The sequence below is a fragment of the Sinohyriopsis cumingii genome, chromosome 2, assembly GCF_028554795.1.
Source record: "Sinohyriopsis cumingii isolate HCF-2022 chromosome 2, ASM2855479v2, whole genome shotgun sequence".
Classification (NCBI taxonomy): Eukaryota; Metazoa; Mollusca; class Bivalvia; order Unionida; family Unionidae; genus Sinohyriopsis; species Sinohyriopsis cumingii.
The window spans coordinates 123462480-123483201 of NC_142962.1; the positions used below are offsets into that span (position 1 = coordinate 123462480).

A 20722-nucleotide genomic window follows, 5' to 3' on the forward strand; every position below is an offset into this window, starting at 1 on the left:
ATACTTTAAAAAACTTTAAAATTTTTATGAGCATAACTAAGCCCTGTTTAGGGACATATTCATATATCGGAATTATTTATTTATTTTATGAGCTTAAATTAAAATTGTCAGATGGAGTCAACTTATGCGTTACGTGACTTTTCTATTTTTACAAAAATATTTCTTTTTTATTTAATTTTGATTACTTTTATATTTTTTTTATAAACATTGTTCTCGACTAGATAGTTTGTATCCTCTGAATAATTACTCTTAGTGGACAGGAATGTTTAATACAAGAAGTATTATGGTATATAAGTCGATGTGTAAGTTTTCCTAAGTGAATCATTGCTTAAATCAATGTTAATTCAATAAAAATCATGGGATTTAACCACTATTGCGTTTTAAACAAACAATGATTTCTATTAGCCTATTAAGCATTCCAAAATCGGCACCTGTTTCTGCTTCCTTTAAATTTTTGCCATTTTTTTTCTAAGAGACTTCTGAAATGAAGATTAAGATACAATCAATATATTTATTTTAAATATTCTGATCTATGCGCCCTCCCCCCAATTTCCAGCACATCTCCCCGCCAAAAAAAAAAAAAAAAATGAAAAACGGCATTATCTGCAGAACACATTCCTCAGTTGAGTAACCGCTGCTTAGCAATTTTACACAGAGATTGCATTAGCTACCGTTGTTTTGTGCGTCAGGACTATCGGGTATGGAAAGGTGGGGCATATATTTTCACTTGATTAGATTTGGTGAAGACTTTCATATCTTCGGGCTATAAAGGATGAATAAGTAAAGTGTGAGATAAACGGTTGTAACAATTTGCGAAATAAAAAACTATGAATCTTTTAAACTATGCGTAAAATTAAAATATACTAGCGACTGTGACGTTATTAAAATAACCACGCTATGATACGACTTTTCGTTGGCTAATTTATATTATTTAGTCGTTCAACTGGATATGTCTGAACAAGACCATGGAGTTGGAGATGTTATACAGGTAAAATAAATTCATCATTTTATTTATCTCTGCTTTTACATCTACGGCTTGATGGTGGAATGTAACATTATGAAAGCGTGGATAATGAACTGTCGACCATCCTCTTAAACCATAATGCTACAAAAAGTATTCTCGTGAAGTTAAATATGAAGCTTACGAAATCAGTTATTTAATCAAAGTTCATTTTCTCTTGATACAGCTGCAATGTTGTAAATTAAATTCATCCATAAAAAGTTGAACTTTTTCATTTCAAGTTCGCGCTCAAATCTCAGCCGATTTAATTTCGCTAAAATAAAGGAAAATGTTTTTTGTTGCTCTCGTGGATGACGTTGTGCTAAGATTCGGAATCAAAACTTTTGTAGTCCTAATCCTATTTAGCTCTATTTACTATTCAGTATTGCTCACAGTTCATGGATTTTCTATCCAAATGGCAAATATCCTCGTGGAGTAAAGTATCAAACTTCAAAAACCAACTTTGAACCAACCTTTTTTTTACGCATCTACTGACATTTGGGTATCAAATCTTTGTTTTAACATACCCATAAACTTTTCACTGCTTTTTTTTGGGGGGGGGGGATGGCAGTTACAGTGATTCTTATATAAAAATGCAATGAACACTAATTTGAAACGAATTCAAATTAAACAATTTTTAAAACCATGTGTATTTTGGACAATTTGATTTTTTCAAAAAACAGGACGATAAAAAACGTATACTTACTGATGCCATAGCGAGCTCTGATTGCGTATGTGTATTGACTATCTGTTTTGGCTGAAGTCCAGTTGACGATCATATCTGGTGGGATCGGGGGCCGCGAAAAATAATTAACAGTAGTCGCTTCTCCACCAACTCCAACTTTGTAGGCAATCATATCCTGCGCCTCTGTATACCTTCATATCGTAAGCAAACGTGTGTTGTTAAATGTCCTCATATCCAATTAGAAGATTACCGTTATAATCGGCAACAAAACTCGCTGACTCAGCTTTGCCCTTTATCTGAATTATCATTATAGTTTTAACGTTACGGATTTATAGCACTGATACTGTTGATACTTTTTACAAAATGTTGTATCTTAACTTCTGATATGACCCTGATATTAGTTTCGTCCAAATCTACACCTTCTGATTCATTACACTTTTTAAAAAAGTTTTTGAATCGATTTAATTCGTGTCCAATTCGACTGAAAAACGTAGAGCATGATTATGTCACAAGATATAAAATAGTCTCAATACTAAAGATTTTAATGTGTGTTGCGTCAGTGTGTCTGTGTGTATGTAGGGGGGATTTACATATAAATAAATAAATAAATAAATACGGACCATCCTATATAGTCACCGGGAAGAACCGTGTGCCGTGCTCCGGGCAGTACTGGCAGAGAAATTTCTGTTTTTCCTCCAACTGAAATGCAGACCAATTTATATTATATTCGTCAACTTTTATGTGAACGAAAACTGCACGATAGCAAAATGGGTCAAATAAATCAAAGAATTTAATCTCAGAAGCCTCGGTCGCAACATCTCGGACAATAATTTCAGCGGGTACAATAACGTAAAGAATATATGCCAAGTATGCACTATTTAAATTTTGCACGCCTCAGAAGCAAATTCACTTGAAAATGTGTTAAATTTATCGAAGAAAGCTGAGACGTATACATCTATCTATTTATTCCGCATCACTCTCATTGGAGTATTATATCCAGTTGCACGTCATTGCTTTGTTAGTGTCAGGACAAACGTATGAGGGAACAGATGAAGACTATAAAGCAGAAAGATGTTAGATGATAATAAACGCGTTTCCAGATTAAGACAGTGTTTAAACTACAAAGCTCCTGCTTTGATTAAGAAATATTGCAGTTTCTGTAATTAATCTGTTCCACTGCACAACAAAAGACAAAAATAGTGACAGTTAATAGCTGGGCAGAAGCATAGGTGATGCGTGTTTCGTACTTGTATGATGCTTGTTTTCGGGTTTGTCCAGTTGGTTGCTGAAGATATCACACAGGGTTAAAGTAATTAAACCATGATATAAAAGTGTTAAACATAGTAGGTTTTTCATCAAGCTGACTATTTTAAAAAGACCTCCAACCTAGATCGGCAACCCTTTGTTTAATATTGTCTTATGTTCAAAACCATGGAATAAGTATTCCATGAGAAAACAATGGCATCAAATGTAGAAAACTCTGTTTGGTGCTGGTTCTACAATAGCTTAAAAACCAATTCAGTTAGCACGACGCATGGGCAAAGTTTTCTTTCATCTCCACGGTAAGCTTCAAGATGGATTTCTACGTACTAAATTCTAGCAGCTGCGATCTCTGCCTAAAGTGGGTAAAATGATGCAATGGTTCTAAGCCTCTTCTCTCCCTGTAATCTGCATAAGTAAGTACTCGACAACATTGCCAGTTCCTTCTCCATACCAAAAGTCTTTATCCTGGTACAAAGCCGATCCTATCTAGAAATGAGTTCAATAGTACCACGAGTTTTGTGTAACATGAAATTTTACAAAATAGACAAATTATTGCATCTCCTAAGAGTGCCTATTGTTCAACCAGAATTCACAAGAAAGCAATAACTAGTGTGATATATTTTATCCTGGTACGTTTAGGAACTAAAGATTGTGCATGTTCAACTTTTAAAAATATTTTAAAAAATTGATATCTTTTCTAAACAATGTCGCTCGAGGTTTTAAAATTCAAAAAATGGCCTTGTAAAATCAGATTGAATTCAGCAATTTGAAAGACCTTAGCACGACATGGTTGCTACGCAAACGTCAGTTAGACTGACAAAATGTTACCGACTCTTCGAGAAATTAATCAATAACCTGCCAACTAAATACACCATAAATTCCAGGTTTCAGAATCGCCTAGTAATACGACTCACGTTAAAATTCCAAATATTAGTATGGCATAGTAATACTAATCAGGTTCACATTTGAACTACTAAAGTGATGTAGTAATACTACTCACACTCATATTCCACGTGTTAGAGAGTCATATTCTCATATTTACATTCCAAATACTAGAGTGACATATTCTCCTATTCACATTCCAAATACTAGAGTGGCATATTCCCACATTCACATTCCAAATACTAGAGTGGCATATTCCCACATTCACATTCCAAATACTAGAGTGACATATTCCCACATTCACATTCCAAATACTAGAGTGGCATATTCCCACATTCACATTCCAAATACTAGAGTGGCATATTCCCACATTCACATTCCAAATACTAGATTGGCATATTCCCACATTCACATTCCAAATACTAGAGTGACATATTCCCACATTCACATTCCAAATACTAGAGTGGCATATTCCCACATTCACATTCCAAATACTAGAGTGGCATATTCCCACATTCACATTCCAAATACTAGAGTGGCAATATTCCCACATTCACATTCCAAATACTAGAGTGGCATATTCCCACATTCACATTCCAAATACTAGAGTGACATATTCCCACATTCACATTCCATATACTAGATTGGTATAGCAATGCTACTCACATTCACATTCCATATACTAGAGTGACAATAGTAGTGAATGGGGACGATCTGGCGACAATGGGAATTAGCATTACAGACCCCCCTGGGACTGTCTAGCGACAATGGAAATTTAACATTAACCACCCTGGGACTGTCTAGCGACAATGGAAATCTAACATGGACGAAAAATCGTGGGACTGTCTAGCGACAAGGGAAATTAACATGGGAATAGAGTTTGGGACTGTTGAGCGACAAGGGGAAATGAACATGGGAATAAATCGTGGGACTGTTGAGCGACAATGGGAAATGAACATGGGATTTTAAAAAAAATTAAATAAAATAAAAAAAGGGTAGGCAATGGAAAGTCAATCTCTTTCCGAGACCTATGAGTGGCCCTGAAAAGGGCCTTGGGTTTCTTCTTCTAACTCCTCCACTTCTTCCACCATCCCTTTATCTTTCCCAAAATTCCTTTCTTCTTCCTCTTCTTCTCCTCCTCTGTTATCCAGTCAGGATGGCCCATCTCTCTAAATTTCTGTTGGATCTTCATCCAGTTGTTATTTAACCTTTCAAACTCTAGTTTCTTCTTCTTATTCTCTTCTTCCTTTCTCTCTTTGCTCCATTTTTCTTTTATCTTCATCACTTCTACTTTCATTACCTCTCTAATTAGTTCTTCTGCTTTTATCAACTAGTTACAACCCCACTTTACGTACCACCAGTCAGTCCAATGAAAGCTATTTTCTAGGAAGCTCCTGACTTCTGTGATATGATCCAAGGTTTCCTTTAAAGTACCTACTCTCACGTAAGGTGGGTCAATGAATCCTCTGATTCTTTCTACTTCTTCCTCAATCATTCCCCCTATTTGATCTTTTGCTACTCCAAGACTCTTCACATTGTTCAGGCTGCCTTCAAATCTTCCTTCCTTATTCAATCTTTCTACTACATACATCCCATCCATGATCCAAAAATAGCTATGTCTCAAATCGTTAAATAATTTTGTCACCTCCATCTTCTTTGTTTATTCCTTAGAATGGTGCGAACGACGAATACTGTGGGTTCTTATAGTGAAAGCGCGGACGTGATGGAAAACATCCCCCTAAAACAAAATTGATCTTACCTAGATCATTACTGAAAACGCGCGAGTAGTGAAAGGGGTCACCCTACGGACAATGGGAATTAGCATTACAGGGACCCCTGGGTCACTCTACGGACAATGGAAATTTAACATGGCGAAAAATCGTGGGTCACTCTACGGACAAGGGGAATTTAACATGGCAATAAATCGTGGGTCACTCTACGGACAAGGGGAATTTAACATGGGGAATAGAGTTTGGGCTTGTTTAGGGACAAGGGGAATGGAACATGTGATTTTTTTTTTTTAAAAATTTTAAAAAAAGGGTAGGCAATGGAAAGGCTATTTCTTTTCGAGAAATATGGCTGGCCCTGAAAAGGGCCTTTGGGTTTTCTTCTTCTTCTAATTTCTTCTTTTTCTCCACCAAGTTCTTATTTTATCTCCTACACTCTTCTTCCCTTTCTTTTTTTCTTCTCCTCCTCTTCTTTCTTCCTCTTCTCATTTTCTTCTTCTTTTTCAATTTTTTCGTTCCATTTTGTGACGATCGTGGATAAATACCTATGTATCTATAATCAGCTGAAATTCCTATGAAATCCCACTATATATTTATAGCTCCAACTTGTGGGTTTTTCCTTTGGAAAATCCCACTATCTTTTTATAGCCTCAGCTTGAGTGACGTTCCTGTTTATGAATTCTAGTATATATGTATAGCTACAAAATGTGGAAATCCCCAAGTCGATATTTATAGTCTCGAAATTTCCAGCGTCAGTGACGTCACTGTACTGAACACTAGGGATAAATATCAACAGTGTTGCAAGTGGCTGACCTGAATACGCGCTACTGTAGGTAGGTAGGTAGAGTGTATCTGATAGGGATAAAGTGAGTTTTATACGGACAAACAGAGACCAATAGACACACACAACGTACGCGCGCAGACACACACACACACACACACACACACACACACACAAAAACACACACACACACAACGTACGCGCGCCGACATACTCACACACACACACACACACATACTCACACACACACACACACACAGAAACACACAACGTACGCGCGCAGACATACTCACACACACACACATAAACACACACACTATAAAATAGATAAAATTAGTAACTACTTACAATATCAACTTCTGTGACGATCGTGGATAAATACCTATGTATCTATAATCAGCTGAAATTCCTATGAAATCCCACTATCTATTTATAGCTCCAACTTGTGGGTTTTTCCTTTGGAAAATCCCACTGTCTTTTTATAGCCTCAGCTTGAGTGACGTTCCTGTTTATGAATTCTAGTATATATGTATAGCTACAAAATGTGGAAATCCCCAAGTCGATATTTATAGTCTCGAAATTTCCAGCGTCAGTGACGTCACTGTACTGAACACTAGGGATAAATATCAACAGTGTTGCAAGTGGCTGACCTGAATACGCGCTACTGTAGGTAGGTAGGTAGAGTGTATCTGATAGGGATAAAGTGAGTTTTATACGGACAAACAGAGACCAATAGACACACACAACGTACGCGCGCACACACACACACACAAACACACAAACACACACACAACGTACGCGCGCCGACATACTCACACACACACACACACACACATGCTCACACACACACACACACACAGAAACACACAACGCACGCGCGCAGACATACTCACACACACACACATAAACACACACACTATAAAATAGATAAAATTAGTAACTACTTACAATATCAACTTCTGTGACGATCGTGGATAAATACCTATGTATCTATAATCAGCTGAAATTCCTATGAAATCCCACTATCTATTTATAGCTCCAACTTGTGGGTTTTTCCTTTGGAAAATCCCACTGTCTTTTTATAGCCTCAGCTTGAGTGACGTTCCTGTTTATGAATTCTAGTATATATGTATAGCTACAAAATGTGGAAATCCCCAAGTCGATATTTATAGTCTCGAAATTTCCAGCGTCAGTGACGTCACTGTACTGAACACTAGGGATAAATATCAACAGTGTTGCAAGTGGCTGACCTGAATACGCGCTACTGTAGGTAGGTAGGTAGAGTGTATCTGATAGGGATAAAGTGAGTTTTATACGGACAAACAGAGACCAATAGACACACACAACGTACGCGCGCACACACACAGACACACACACAAACACACAAACACACACACAACGTACGCGCGCCGACATACTCACACACACACACACACACACATACTCACACACACACACACACACAGAAACACACAACGTACGCGTGCAGACATACTCACACACACACACATAAACACACACACTATAAAATAGATAAAATTAGTAACTACTTACAATATCAACTTCTGTGACGATCGTGGATAAATACCTATGTATCTATAATCAGCTGAAATTCCTATGAAATCCCACTATCTATTTATAGCTCCAACTTGTGGGTTTTTCCTTTGGAAAATCCCACTGTCTTTTTATAGCCTCAGCTTGAGTGACGTTCCTGTTTATGAATTCTAGTATATATGTATAGCTACAAAATGTGGAAATCCCCAAGTCGATATTTATAGTCTCGAAATTTCCAGCGTCAGTGACGTCACTGTACTGAACACTAGGGATAAATATCAACAGTGTTGCAAGTGGCTGACCTGAATACGCGCTACTGTAGGTAGGTAGGTAGAGTGTATCTGATAGGGATAAAGTGAGTTTTATACGGACAAACAGAGACCAATAGACACACACAACGTACGCGCGCACACACACAGACACACACACAAACACACAAACACACACACAACGTACGCGCGCCGACATACTCACACACACACACACACACACATACTCACACACACACACACACACACAGAAACACACAACGTACGCGTGCAGACATACTCACACACACACACATAAACACACACACTATAAAATAGATAAAATTAGTAACTACTTACAATATCAACTTCTGTGACGATCGTGGATAAATACCTATGTATCTATAATCAGCTGAAATTCCTATGAAATCCCACTATCTATTTATAGCTCCAACTTGTGGGTTTTTCCTTTGGAAAATCCCACTGTCTTTTTATAGCCTCAGCTTGAGTGACGTTCCTGTTTATGAATTCTAGTATATATGTATAGCTACAAAATGTGGAAATCCCCAAGTCGATATTTATAGTCTCGAAATTTCCAGCGTCAGTGACGTCACTGTACTGAACACTAGGGATAAATATCAACAGTGTTGCAAGTGGCTGACCTGAATGCACGCTACTGCAGGTAGGTAGGTAGAGTGTATCTGATAGGGATAAAGTGAGTTTTATACCGACAAACAGAGACCAATACACACAACCACACAACGTACGCGCGCAGACATACGCACACACACACACACGCACACACACACATACACACATACACATACAGAGGGAAGAGGAAAAAACAAACCCCAAATATACTATCAACACAGAAGGGAGATGATACAAACCCCAAATAAACTATCCACACAAACGTACGCGAACGCATACAAACCCCAAATATACTATCAACACAGAAGGGAGATGATACAAACCCCAAATAAACTATCCACACAAACGTACGCGAACGCATACAAACTCCAAATATACTATCAACACAGAGTGAAGAAGTAAAAGTTTTTTGAAAGCACCTAAGCCCTCACCTGCAATGACCAACTCTGCCAAACACCTACACCCCACCCACCCCCACTCCCAACACTACAAAACCCATTTAACCCGTTATTTTATGGCATCAGTGTGTGATTTAGGAAACATCAAGACACAAAATAATGGAGGAATAGACTGACTATTGTTTACCGACTTGCATGCCTAAAGAGCGTGCGTGAAGGAAAACATCCTTCCATTTCAATTCTAACTAAAACATGATCCAGAGGGATAGAGATAGGTGAAAGGGCACAATTTCATAAAGTGTGAGTAGAAAACAAAACACGCCATCCTTATTATACAATGTCAAGACCAAGAGACACTTACGTGTTCTTTCTGGTCTATTCTCTTTTAGAAGGTAGTATGAAATTTCACATCAGGGCCAACGCATCGGCTCACATTGTCAATTTTTCCATTTCCATGTCTTTACTGGCACAAGTTCTTCATCATCTTCAATTTCTTCTTCTTTTGAATCCCTCTTCTCTGTTTCGTCTTGTTTTTGTTTATTCTCTTTTCTCGTAGGGCACTCTGAATTCCAGTGTCCTTTCTCCTGACAACGATATTAGGTATCTTGACTTTTGTCTCTCTTTCTTAGACGAAGCAGGTATTCTGGAGACAAATACCCATTTACCTTTGCAGATATAGCAAACTTCATTAGCACTTACACACTTTCGTATGACTCTTATCAAATCAACGACCAAAAGAGTAAGTTTTGTTGCCACTTTCGCATGTGAATTATGTTTTCGTATGACTTTTAGCAAATATTTGACCAGCAGGTCGATCTGTGCTGACTCTTCCATCTTTGATCGTTTGAGAGCGAAATGAATACTCTGACGCTAAGACACTCTCCTTATATACAGAGACCTGCTGCGTATGAAACCTAGTCAAATGTAATTTTGCAATAAGATGAAACGATTTCATTGAGGAAGTAAAAGGCAATGATGTACCGTATCGCCTCACACAAAACCTGAAGTGTTAGTTCAAATCCGTGTCAGCGATTTCGAAGACGACATAACTGGGCTTTAATCAATGCTCTCCATTTCTGCCACAAAACCACGAGTCCTGATTCACGCCAAAAGAAATTTCGTTCGGTCCATAAAAAATAGTATCACATCCGAGAAACGCAAAAACGAACTTCCAGAAAACTGAGAACGACGGCTTACACCTACAACGTGAAATGTATGAGTTCAAGTAGTGCGTAAAACTTAGTCAAATTAAATTTTTATAGTCAAGACGAAACGATCTCTTTTCGAAGAAGAAAGCAGACACCAAGCGACAATGGCGATCCGTGTCACACAACACTTTTCAAAATGTATATGATCAGAGGTTTGTTCTAGCGATCTGCACGGTTAAATTAAATGTTGATGTATTTTGCAATAAGACGGACAATGGTCGCCCATGGAACCATTGTTCGTGCATTAGTTTAAATTTTTAAAATATTTTTTTTATATAAATCGCCTATAGGATAGACCCAATAAAGCATGGCCATTCTCGTCACTGTGTGAATAGCTGCTCAAGTCAATTCGAAGTGAACGCGGTAAGAAAATAAGTATAGCCAATGAAATGGCTTACAACGGGTGATGCATTGTTTTGTTCTAGGACTGTGTGGCATAATAATCCCTATGTTCTTGCGTTGTTACCATTACAGTGCAGACAGACTGAAATGTGAACTTACAAGCCCTCTTTGTGTGTGTGTGTGTTGTACCATTTCTTCTTACCACATCAAAAGACTGAGCGTCACAGTATTGGTTCGCGTTTTCAAGCTGACCATTTTTTTAAAATCTCACTTAAACATTTTAACATAAACACTCACACTCACATCGGTAGAGTCAGAACAGACGTGTTACAGTACTGAGGGGCATGTTATCTTTTTTTTTCAAACTAATAAATTTGGGGTTTGTATGAAGTAAAGAACCGAAAGTACAGTGAAACTCAAGGATGATGACCCAATCTGTCTGTCTATTGATGCGTGTATTTACTTAAGAAGAAATATGACCTCTAAAACACAAAGAGATACGGCAAGCATGATTAGAATGAACATAACGATGTTTTCCTTCACGTCCGTGTAATTTAGAGTTTCAATCCTCTTTGAAAACAAACTTGGTCTCCTTTTGTAGGGCTTGAAATAATAAAAAACCTGAAAAAATCTTAAGCACTTTGCTATAGATAATTTCATCAACAGACTAAACAACATAAATGCCGTTACAACACTAGAAAGCCTTAAATCTTCTATCAAAAAGAAATGTATCAAAAAATTAAAGATTAACGATAACTAACCAATGAAACCGAATTTAACAAAGGCAGTGACATGTGAAGAAATGTCTCTCACTTTGGAAAGGTAGGCGAATGTACTCTGTCATGCACCATCAACTTGAAAAAAAATTATAAACAGAGAGAAACCTGAATTCAAAATTCAGTTGTTTTTTTTCTTCAAAATTGTTTCGTTTCTTTTTTCTTTTTTTGGAACAAATCTAAGCACTAATATAGAGTGGAAAAGGGAAAATGCACATACAAGCTTTGATATTTCTGAAAAAATGAGGGGATATTCCTAACGTTCATAACCACCTATGGACTTGGACTTGTCTGTGACTTATCCACAAAACAAGATGTACATATTTCTGGTCAAGCTGCAAGTGTGTGCGTGTTTTTGAAAATGGTAAAAATGGGATATACAATTTTCTCGTGATACTTATAAAGTGAAGAGTCTGTGCAAGTGTCAAAAGCCAAAGTCATATAAGTTTTGTATTTTGTACGGCTTGTAAAGATTTCCACTTTAGAAAATGTGAAGTATCACAAGTTATTATCACAAACAGAAGTGGAACATAGGGGCTTGCAAGAAAGAAAATAACCCAGACAGTTGGTGTCATCAAGAGTGCTAGAGACGGTACCCGAACTTGCTTGCTTGCTTACTTGAATTAAAGTGATTTTCGCCCTAATGGAGCATATATCACTGGTTTAATAACGCACCGCGTGATTTTTAATTACTCCTAGGGAAGGAAAGAGAGCCTCATCTCCCAGGCTTTTATGTACTCACAGACTACTTTTAAATTTAGCCACTCAGGTGTAGGACTAACTAGTCCTTAACAACCTGACTGAAAGGCTTTAAACATGAGTGGGAATAGTCTCACCACACACTCATATTTCTGTCCGAGCGTGGTAAAGGAGGAAAAAGGTGCTCAAAAAGACAGCCATGGGTGTTAAGTACTCAACAAAACGCTAGCCCGTACTTATTTCAAATCAAGTCGTGTCACCAAAAAAGACGACGTGTACGACATCAAAGGCATTGTCAAACGCAGAAACCGTAAAGTGGGCAAACGACGTGTCAAAGAAGTCAAAGTACGTTGGAAAGGATATCCACCCAGTTTTCATTCTTGCATCGACGCTTCGCACTATAAAAAGAAGTGACCATCATGCCCTTTCACACAGATTCAGCTACTGCGATCACTCCTTCACCCAATTCTTCTCTGCAAGATTTACAAACACAACCCTTGTGGGTGTGGTATGGAAAACGTGTGCTTGAAACGCAAATCGTCTTTTTCTGCCAAACCTTCGTGGTGTATTGTGTCATCGGTGCAGCCATTGCCAATTTGAGTTTGCAACAAGGAGACAAACACTTGTGGACCATTGTATTGAGCAGTTACATCGGTTACCTGCTTCCTAATCCCTCCCTGAAATTCTCCTCGAACGGGAACCACGGGAACCTTGTGTCCAGTGTCAGTGCCAGTCACCACTCCAACAACAACCCCATTTTGGGCGGAGACACTCCTCTAACTTCCAGTATCGCCTCGGAGAGCCACAAAACTCTGGAATTATGAGCAATAAGAACCAATTTTACTTAACCTTACCCAGTGACAGTTCCATGGAGGTGTTTCCCAAGAACACGTTATGCTGTTACACGGTCAAATTACCTCAGACCATCCAGTTAGATCACGAAGCCCATTGGGAAGTGGCTTTAGTGGAAATCATTCACCCAACACAAATCAAAAACATCACCGAAAAGCAAGACACTTTCGAGGTGGAAATCCTGAATGCCCAATTGGAGGAAGAAATCAACAAAATAGGGTTTTTAGGGGACACAAGACCAGCCAGCAATCCAGCCTTCATTATCTACACCTTGAAAATTCCTTCAGGTTATTATTTTAGTGGTGAACATTTGGTGGACACTATTGCGGACAGGTTCAACTTAGCCTTTGGCAAAGCACTGAACAGAGCCAAAAAAAGTGTGAAGATTGAGTACAATAAAGTGGCTCATCGTCTCGTGATCAAATTTCAAGATACGGACACATTGTCCCTCAGGTTCAATGGTAGTTTGTTTGAAATTTTGGGCGGACATGCAGAAATGGTCGCAAACAATATGAGCCCCAAGATCAAAAGTAATATGGATTTTTACAGAGCTTTTGGAAACCCGGTAGAACTGAACCAAGGACTTAATTTGATCTTTGTGTATTCCGATGTGGTGGAGTACAACGTGGTGGGACACACCTCTGTTCCGTTACTGCGTGTCATTCCTTTCAAAGTGGATAGTACCACAAACAATGACCAGGAAGGTGCAAACACCTATCACGTACACCGTGAATTTGTACATCCTCACTATTTGCCCGTCAGTAAGTCGTATTTAGACACTGTCAACATTGCTATAAAAGGAGATCTGGGACAAAATATTCCATTCTCCAAAGGGAAAGTTACAGTGAAACTCCATTTTCGAAAACGGTTCTCTAACGAATTGTAAGTCAAGACAGCGAGGAGGGACATTTCCACCCTATAAAATCCGGCCAGATGCGTGTGGAATTTCAGTTTGCAGAAATTCTACGCGCAGATAATACGGTGAACGTCATCCTGTATGCTGAATTGGACAATACGATATAAACCAACAGTTTGAGAGAAGTCATTCTAGACTATTAGAAGTCATGGAGGATTTTTATCAATGTTTGTATAGTAGGGATTCTTTGGACATGGAATGTGAAGATCCCTGAGGAAGGAGAATCCCAAGACAAAGACGAAGAAGTCATCATGATGAAGTCTAGATGGCCAGAACAAGAACCACATTTAGTTTCCTGTTATGCTATAGTCTTGACAGAAAAAAATTAAGGAATTGATCAAGAAAAATTGTTATGGATGTCAAAACGATCATCCCAGTCAAATTCAACACGATAAATGCCTGATGTTAAGTCAAGAAGAAAAATTGGACGAGTATCTGGACGAAGCTTGGAGTCTCATCTCGAACAAAGACGTGTTGCACCAGTGGTATAAAGACTTGCGTGAACATTCTTGTCCACCATTAACCACACAAGAGATCCATCGCATCGAAGCTCTCCTGAATCAGAGTGAGGAAACAGAACGAATAACCGTTTATTCGTCAGACATTTTCAAACAAAAAGTCAGGATCGAATTGACCACTTATCATTACCTGAGAAGAAGAGAAAAAAAACAAAAAATGGATACCTGAGAACTTTATTACCTTTTGAACCACAGTTTGTACACTGCTTCTTGGAATCCTGTCGTCTGTGCTAAAGATGAACTCCCTCATTGCACACCTCAAAACCATCAAGCTTATGTGATCAACACGGACGACAGTCATCTCCCAGGAACCCACTGGGTAGCCGTCTACTTTCCTCAAGAAGGATGTGTGGAATACTTTGATTCCTATGGACTGCCCCCTTTGGAAGACGATATCATTGACTTTATGAGAAGAAATGCATAGACCACACGATTCAATAATGTGAAATAACAAGGCACATATTCCTTGGTGTGTGAACAGTACTGTGTGTGTTTTTTCTGCATGATTGCAGCTGGGCTATTCTTTAGAACATTTAGTGACTCATTTTGATGCTCGTCATTATTCTAGAAACGATGTGAAAGTACATCGATGGTTTTGTGACCAGTATGCTTATCTTTTGTCTCTAACTAGAAAACGTAGTGTCCATCAATGGCCTAATGACTTCCGACAGTGGAAATCACAATTTCATTCACAACGTTGTCAGCCCTGTTTAAAGTAGAGTGTGAATTGAAAAAAAATGTTTGGTATTTGAAAAAAATGTTTGATGTTATAGTGTTGGATTATTGTTAAAAAATGTTAGAGTTGTTTGTTAGTATGAATAAAAAATGTTGTGTTTTGAAGAAAAAAATGCCTTTGTGGTTTTTCTGGCTATAGGAATCTTGATTCATGCTCTTTGACTTCTCTCTATCCCTATAACACTATTTGAACGTTCCGGCTAGAAAACCGTGTAGTAATGTTTTCCTTCACGTCCGCGCTTTGACTTTAAGAACCGGGGAAGTTTCCAGTCTGCCCATCCATTGTTAACTCATCCTCCTACGAAGATGTGCTCCAAACTAGCTAAGCTAAACGAAGCCTACGTGAATTTACATAGGGTCAGACACAGACTGATACCGAAGCCAGAAGAGATAGAAAATGTGAGAATGCTAAAAGTCACTGAAGACCTGAAAGAAGAGCTCTTCAAGGAGGAATTCAAGAAGGAGAAAGAAGAATGGATGGAGAAGTACAGACTTCATAAACAGCAGAGAGAGCAGCAACAGCAGCAGCATGAACCTAACAGAGGCTTTGTCAACAGTTGTATCGACACCAAAGAGTTCTTCTTCTCTTTTCCGAAGAAGCAGACCTTATCCTATGAGAAAGCCTCTCATCAGAGGAGGCCGCCATCTTATAACCTAAGCGATCGCCATAGCTTCAAGTTCCAAAAAAAAAATTTCAGGGCTACCCCATACTCTCGAAAAGAAATAACATTCCATTGCCTATGATATGTTAGTCAGTTAGAAGAAAAAATACAGAAGTGAGTCTATCAGCACATGATTTCTTTATCTTGGTTAGAAAGTGCGACTCTAAGTCCTTCGTTTCCGTCGCTTATCAAAATTTTAAAAATAGTAATGTTCTGTAAAAAAGTGAGTGAGTGTTTCTTTTAGGTTTGTGCGTTTTTGTTTTTTTTGTTGGTGATAATATGGATAATGTAAGTTCGGGTACAACGAAATTAAAAGAATTAGGCCCAGAACTCGGTGTGGAGGGAAGAAATATACGCAACAGTAGCGGGAGCAAGAAATGCAGACCTAGCCAGTTAGCACTCCACCCACCTCGAGAACACAAATAACATCTAGTCAACAGCCGACTATACCTAACAAACAACCTGACCCGGAAAGAGTGGTGGCAAAACAAAGGGCCAATTATGTTAGACAAACGGTATGGCAAACGAAAATGTAATTATCGGAGGCACTACGTTCTTTTCTGGGGCCCAGAGTGGCCGAGTGGTCTAAAGCGCTCTCCGTTACGGATCACTGTCATCTCACCTTTGTCTGCGTGGGTTCGAGTCTCGGATTCGGCTAATGTGGGTATGTGAGAAAACTTGCCAGTAGCTTCTCGTGGGTCGGTGGTTCTTTCCGGGTTTTTCCCGGGTTCTTCCTCCACCATTAATGCTGGCCGCCATGTATAGCCTATCGCGTGCTGAAAAATGGCGTTAAACCCTACAACAACAACAACGTTCTTTTCTCACTCCGATACTACAGGCAATCTCAGCTGAAAGAACAACCACAACAACAATAACAGCGACAGACGCCATAGCAGCGGATTTAAAACTATCTACCTCAACTAAAGAATTAGTATCAGAACCAGAAGAGGAAATTGAGGCGGTTGAGGAGGAAGAGGGGGACGCTGACCCTCGTTGAGAAGTACACCGAAATGGGACTAGATCAAGCATTGTATGACGTCAACAAATCAGGGCAGTTTATTAGAGCCATACAATACGTTGCCTACAAATCTCTAGACACCTTTAAACCAAGACCTTCTCAATGGGGATTAGGGTCAGAGTTCTTCCCCAATTCTACAGACAAACCTACACTGGATACCCCCTCAGTCAACTGGTAGAAGCCGCTGCTTACATTGCCGCCCATCATGGCTACGCATTTCCTGATATCAAGAATCATGAGACTAGGAGTGCAGGAAAGAACGTGAAAGCAAAAGAGAGACGTGTTACCTTCTAATAGAAAAAAACAAACTTTTTTAGGGCTCCAAAAGATTGCTTTTTATTAAATAGGGAACCATATTTGGCTTGGTATCCCTCCTTGACTAAACTATTCTCGAAACAAACTTGACCCATTGGAACACCGCAACAAATTTAACTTTTTAAACCTAACAGTGACCAAACTGGTATATGTCTCTTAGACATAATAATTTAAATAAGATCAGTATGGCTATTTTTATGTACACTAAGTACTAATATTAGATAGATATGTTAGGAAGTAGGAAATTTAACAGACTCGTTAGATTTGAACTAATTGCACAAGTGGTTAACACATTATTGGTACTTTTTACTGTCCATTAGCAAAAACGGGACTTGATTTGAAATAAGTACGGGCTAGCGTTTTGTTGAGTACTTAACACCCATGGCTGTCTTTTTGAGCACCTTTTTCCTCCTTTACCACGCTCGGACAGAAATATGAGTGTGTGGTGAGACTATTCCCACTCATGTTTAAAGCCTTTCAGTCAGGTTGTTAAGGACTAGTTAGTCCTACACCTGAGTGGCTAAATTTAAAAGTAGTCTGTGAGTACATAAAAGCCTGGGAGATGAGGCTCTCTTTCCTTCCCTAGGAGTAATTAAAAATCACGCGGTGCGTTATTAAACTAGTGATATATGCTCCATTAGGGCGAAAATCACTTTAATTCAAGTAAGCAAGCAAGCAAGTTCGGGTACCGTCTCTAGCACTCTTGATGACACCAACTGTCTGGGTTATTTTCTTTCTTGCAAGCCCCTATGTTCCACTTCTGTTTGTGATAATAACTTGTGATACTTCACATTTTCTAAAGTGGAAATCTTTACAAGCCGTACAAAATACAAAACTTATATGACTTTGGCTTTTGACACTTGCACAGACTCTTCACTTTATAAGTATCACGAGAAAATTGTATATCCCATTTTTACCATTTTCAAAAACACGCACACACTTGCAGCTTGACCAGAAATATGTACATCTTGTTTTGTGGATAAGTCACAGACAAGTCCAAGTCCATAGGTGGTTATGAACGTTAGGAATATCCCCTCATTTTTTCAGAAATATCAAAGCTTGTATGTGCATTTTCCCTTTTCCACTCTATATTAGTGCTTAGATTTGTTCCAAAAAAAGAAAAAAGAAACGAAACAATTTTGAAGAAAAAAAACAACTGAATTTTGAATTCAGGTTTCTCTCTGTTTATAATTTTTTTTCAAGTTGATGGTGCATGACAGAGTACATTCGCCTACCTTTCCAAAGTGAGAGACATTTCTTCACATGTCACTGCCTTTGTTAAATTCGGTTTCATTGGTTAGTTATCGTTAATCTTTAATTTTTTGATACATTTCTTTTTGATAGAAGATTTAAGGCTTTCTAGTGTTGTAACGGCATTTATGTTGTTTAGTCTGTTGATGAAATTATCTATAGCAAAGTGCTTAAGATTTTTTCAGGTTTTTTATTATTTCAAGCCCTACAAAAGGAGACCAAGTTTGTTTTCAAAGAGGATTGAAACTCTAAATTACACGGACGTGAAGGAAAACATCGTTATGTTCATTCTAATCATGCTTGCCGTATCTCTTTGTGTTTTAGAGGTCATATTTCTTCTTAAGTAAATACACGCATCAATAGACAGACAGATTGGGTCATCATCCTTGAGTTTCACTGTACTTTCGGTTCTTTACTTCATACAAACCCCAAATTTATTAGTTTGAAAAAAAAAGATAACATGCCCCTCAGTACTGTAACACGTCTGTTCTGACTCTACCGATGTGAGTGTGAGTGTTTATGTTAAAATGTTTAAGTGAGATTTTAAAAAAATGGTCAGCTTGAAAACGCGAACCAATACTGTGACGCTCAGTCTTTTGATGTGGTAAGAAGAAATGGTACAACACACACACACACAAAGAGGGCTTGTAAGTTCACATTTCAGTCTGTCTGCACTGTAATGGTAACAACGCAAGAACATAGGGATTATTATGCCACACAGTCCTAGAACAAAACAATGCATCACCCGTTGTAAGCCATTTCATTGGCTATACTTATTTTCTTACCGCGTTCACTTCGAATTGACTTGAGCAGCTATTCACACAGTGACGAGAATGGCCATGCTTTATTGGGTCTATCCTATAGGCGATTTATATAAAAAAAATATTTTAAAAATTTAAACTAATGCACGAACAATGGTTCCATGGGCGACCATTGTCCGTCTTATTGCAAAATACATCAACATTTAATTTAACCGTGCAGATCGCTAGAACAAACCTCTGATCATATACATTTTGAAAAGTGTTGTGTGACACGGATCGCCATTGTCGCTTGGTGTCTGCTTTCTTCTTCGAAAAGAGATCGTTTCGTCTTGACTATAAAAATTTAATTTGACTAAGTTTTACGCACTACTTGAACTCATACATTTCACGTTGTAGGTGTAAGCCGTCGTTCTCAGTTTTCTGGAAGTTCGTTTTTGCGTTTCTCGGATGTGATACTATTTTTTATGGACCGAACGAAATTTCTTTTGGCGTGAATCAGGACTCGTGGTTTTGTGGCAGAAATGGAGAGCATTGATTAAAGCCCAGTTATGTCGTCTTCGAAATCGCTGACACGGATTTGAACTAACACTTCAGGTTTTGTGTGAGGCGATACGGTACATCATTGCCTTTTACTTCCTCAATGAAATCGTTTCATCTTATTGCAAAATTACATTTGACTAGGTTTCATACGCAGCAGGTCTCTGTATATAAGGAGAGTGTCTTAGCGTCAGAGTATTCATTTCGCTCTCAAACGATCAAAGATGGAAGAGTCAGCACAGATCGACCTGCTGGTCAAATATTTGCTAAAAGTCATACGAAAACATAATTCACATGCGAAAGTGGCAACAAAACTTACTCTTTTGGTCGTTGATTTGATAAGAGTCATACGAAAGTGTGTAAGTGCTAATGAAGTTTGCTATATCTGCAAAGGTAAATGGGTATTTGTCTCCAGAATACCTGCTTCGTCTAAGAAAGAGAGACAAAAGTCAAGATACCTAATATCGTTGTCAGGAGAAAGGACACTGGAATTCAGAGTGCCCTACGAGAAAAGAGAATAAACAAAAACAAGACGAAACAGAGAAGAGGGATTCAAAAGAAGAAGAAATTGAAGATGATGAAGAACTTGTGCCAGTAAAGACATGGAAATGGAAAAATTGACAATGTGAGCCGATGCGTTGGCCCTGATGTGAAATTTCATACTACCTTCTAAAAGAGAATAGACCAGAAAGAACACGTAAGTGTCTCTTGGTCTTGACATTGTATAATAAGGATGGCGTGTTTTGTTTTCTACTCACACTTTATGAAATTGTGCCCTTTCACCTATCTCTATCCCTCTGGATCATGTTTTAGTTAGAATTGAAATGGAAGGATGTTTTCCTTCACGCACGCTCTTTAGGCATGCAAGTCGGTAAACAATAGTCAGTCTATTCCTCCATTATTTTGTGTCTTGATGTTTCCTAAATCACACACTGATGCCATA

At 38.4% G+C, this 20722-nt stretch overlaps 1 protein-coding gene across 2 annotated transcripts in view; it reads right to left on the reverse strand.

Moving 5' to 3' along the window:
- The window catches only part of LOC149805739 (protocadherin Fat 1-like), a 91331-nt gene extending 88950 nt beyond the window's left edge, over positions 1 to 2381 (reverse strand). For both annotated transcript variants that reach the window (XM_089950408.1, XM_089950407.1), the window contains exons 1-2: positions 2306 to 2381; positions 1707 to 1876 (exon numbers count right to left, since the gene is read on the reverse strand). In XM_089950408.1, coding sequence (XP_089806534.1) covers positions 1707 to 1857 — 151 coding nt within the window. In that variant the 5' untranslated portion in view covers positions 1858 to 1876; positions 2306 to 2381. The remainder of the gene's footprint in view (positions 1 to 1706; positions 1877 to 2305) is intronic.
- Between the last annotated feature and the right edge of the window lie 18341 nt (positions 2382 to 20722).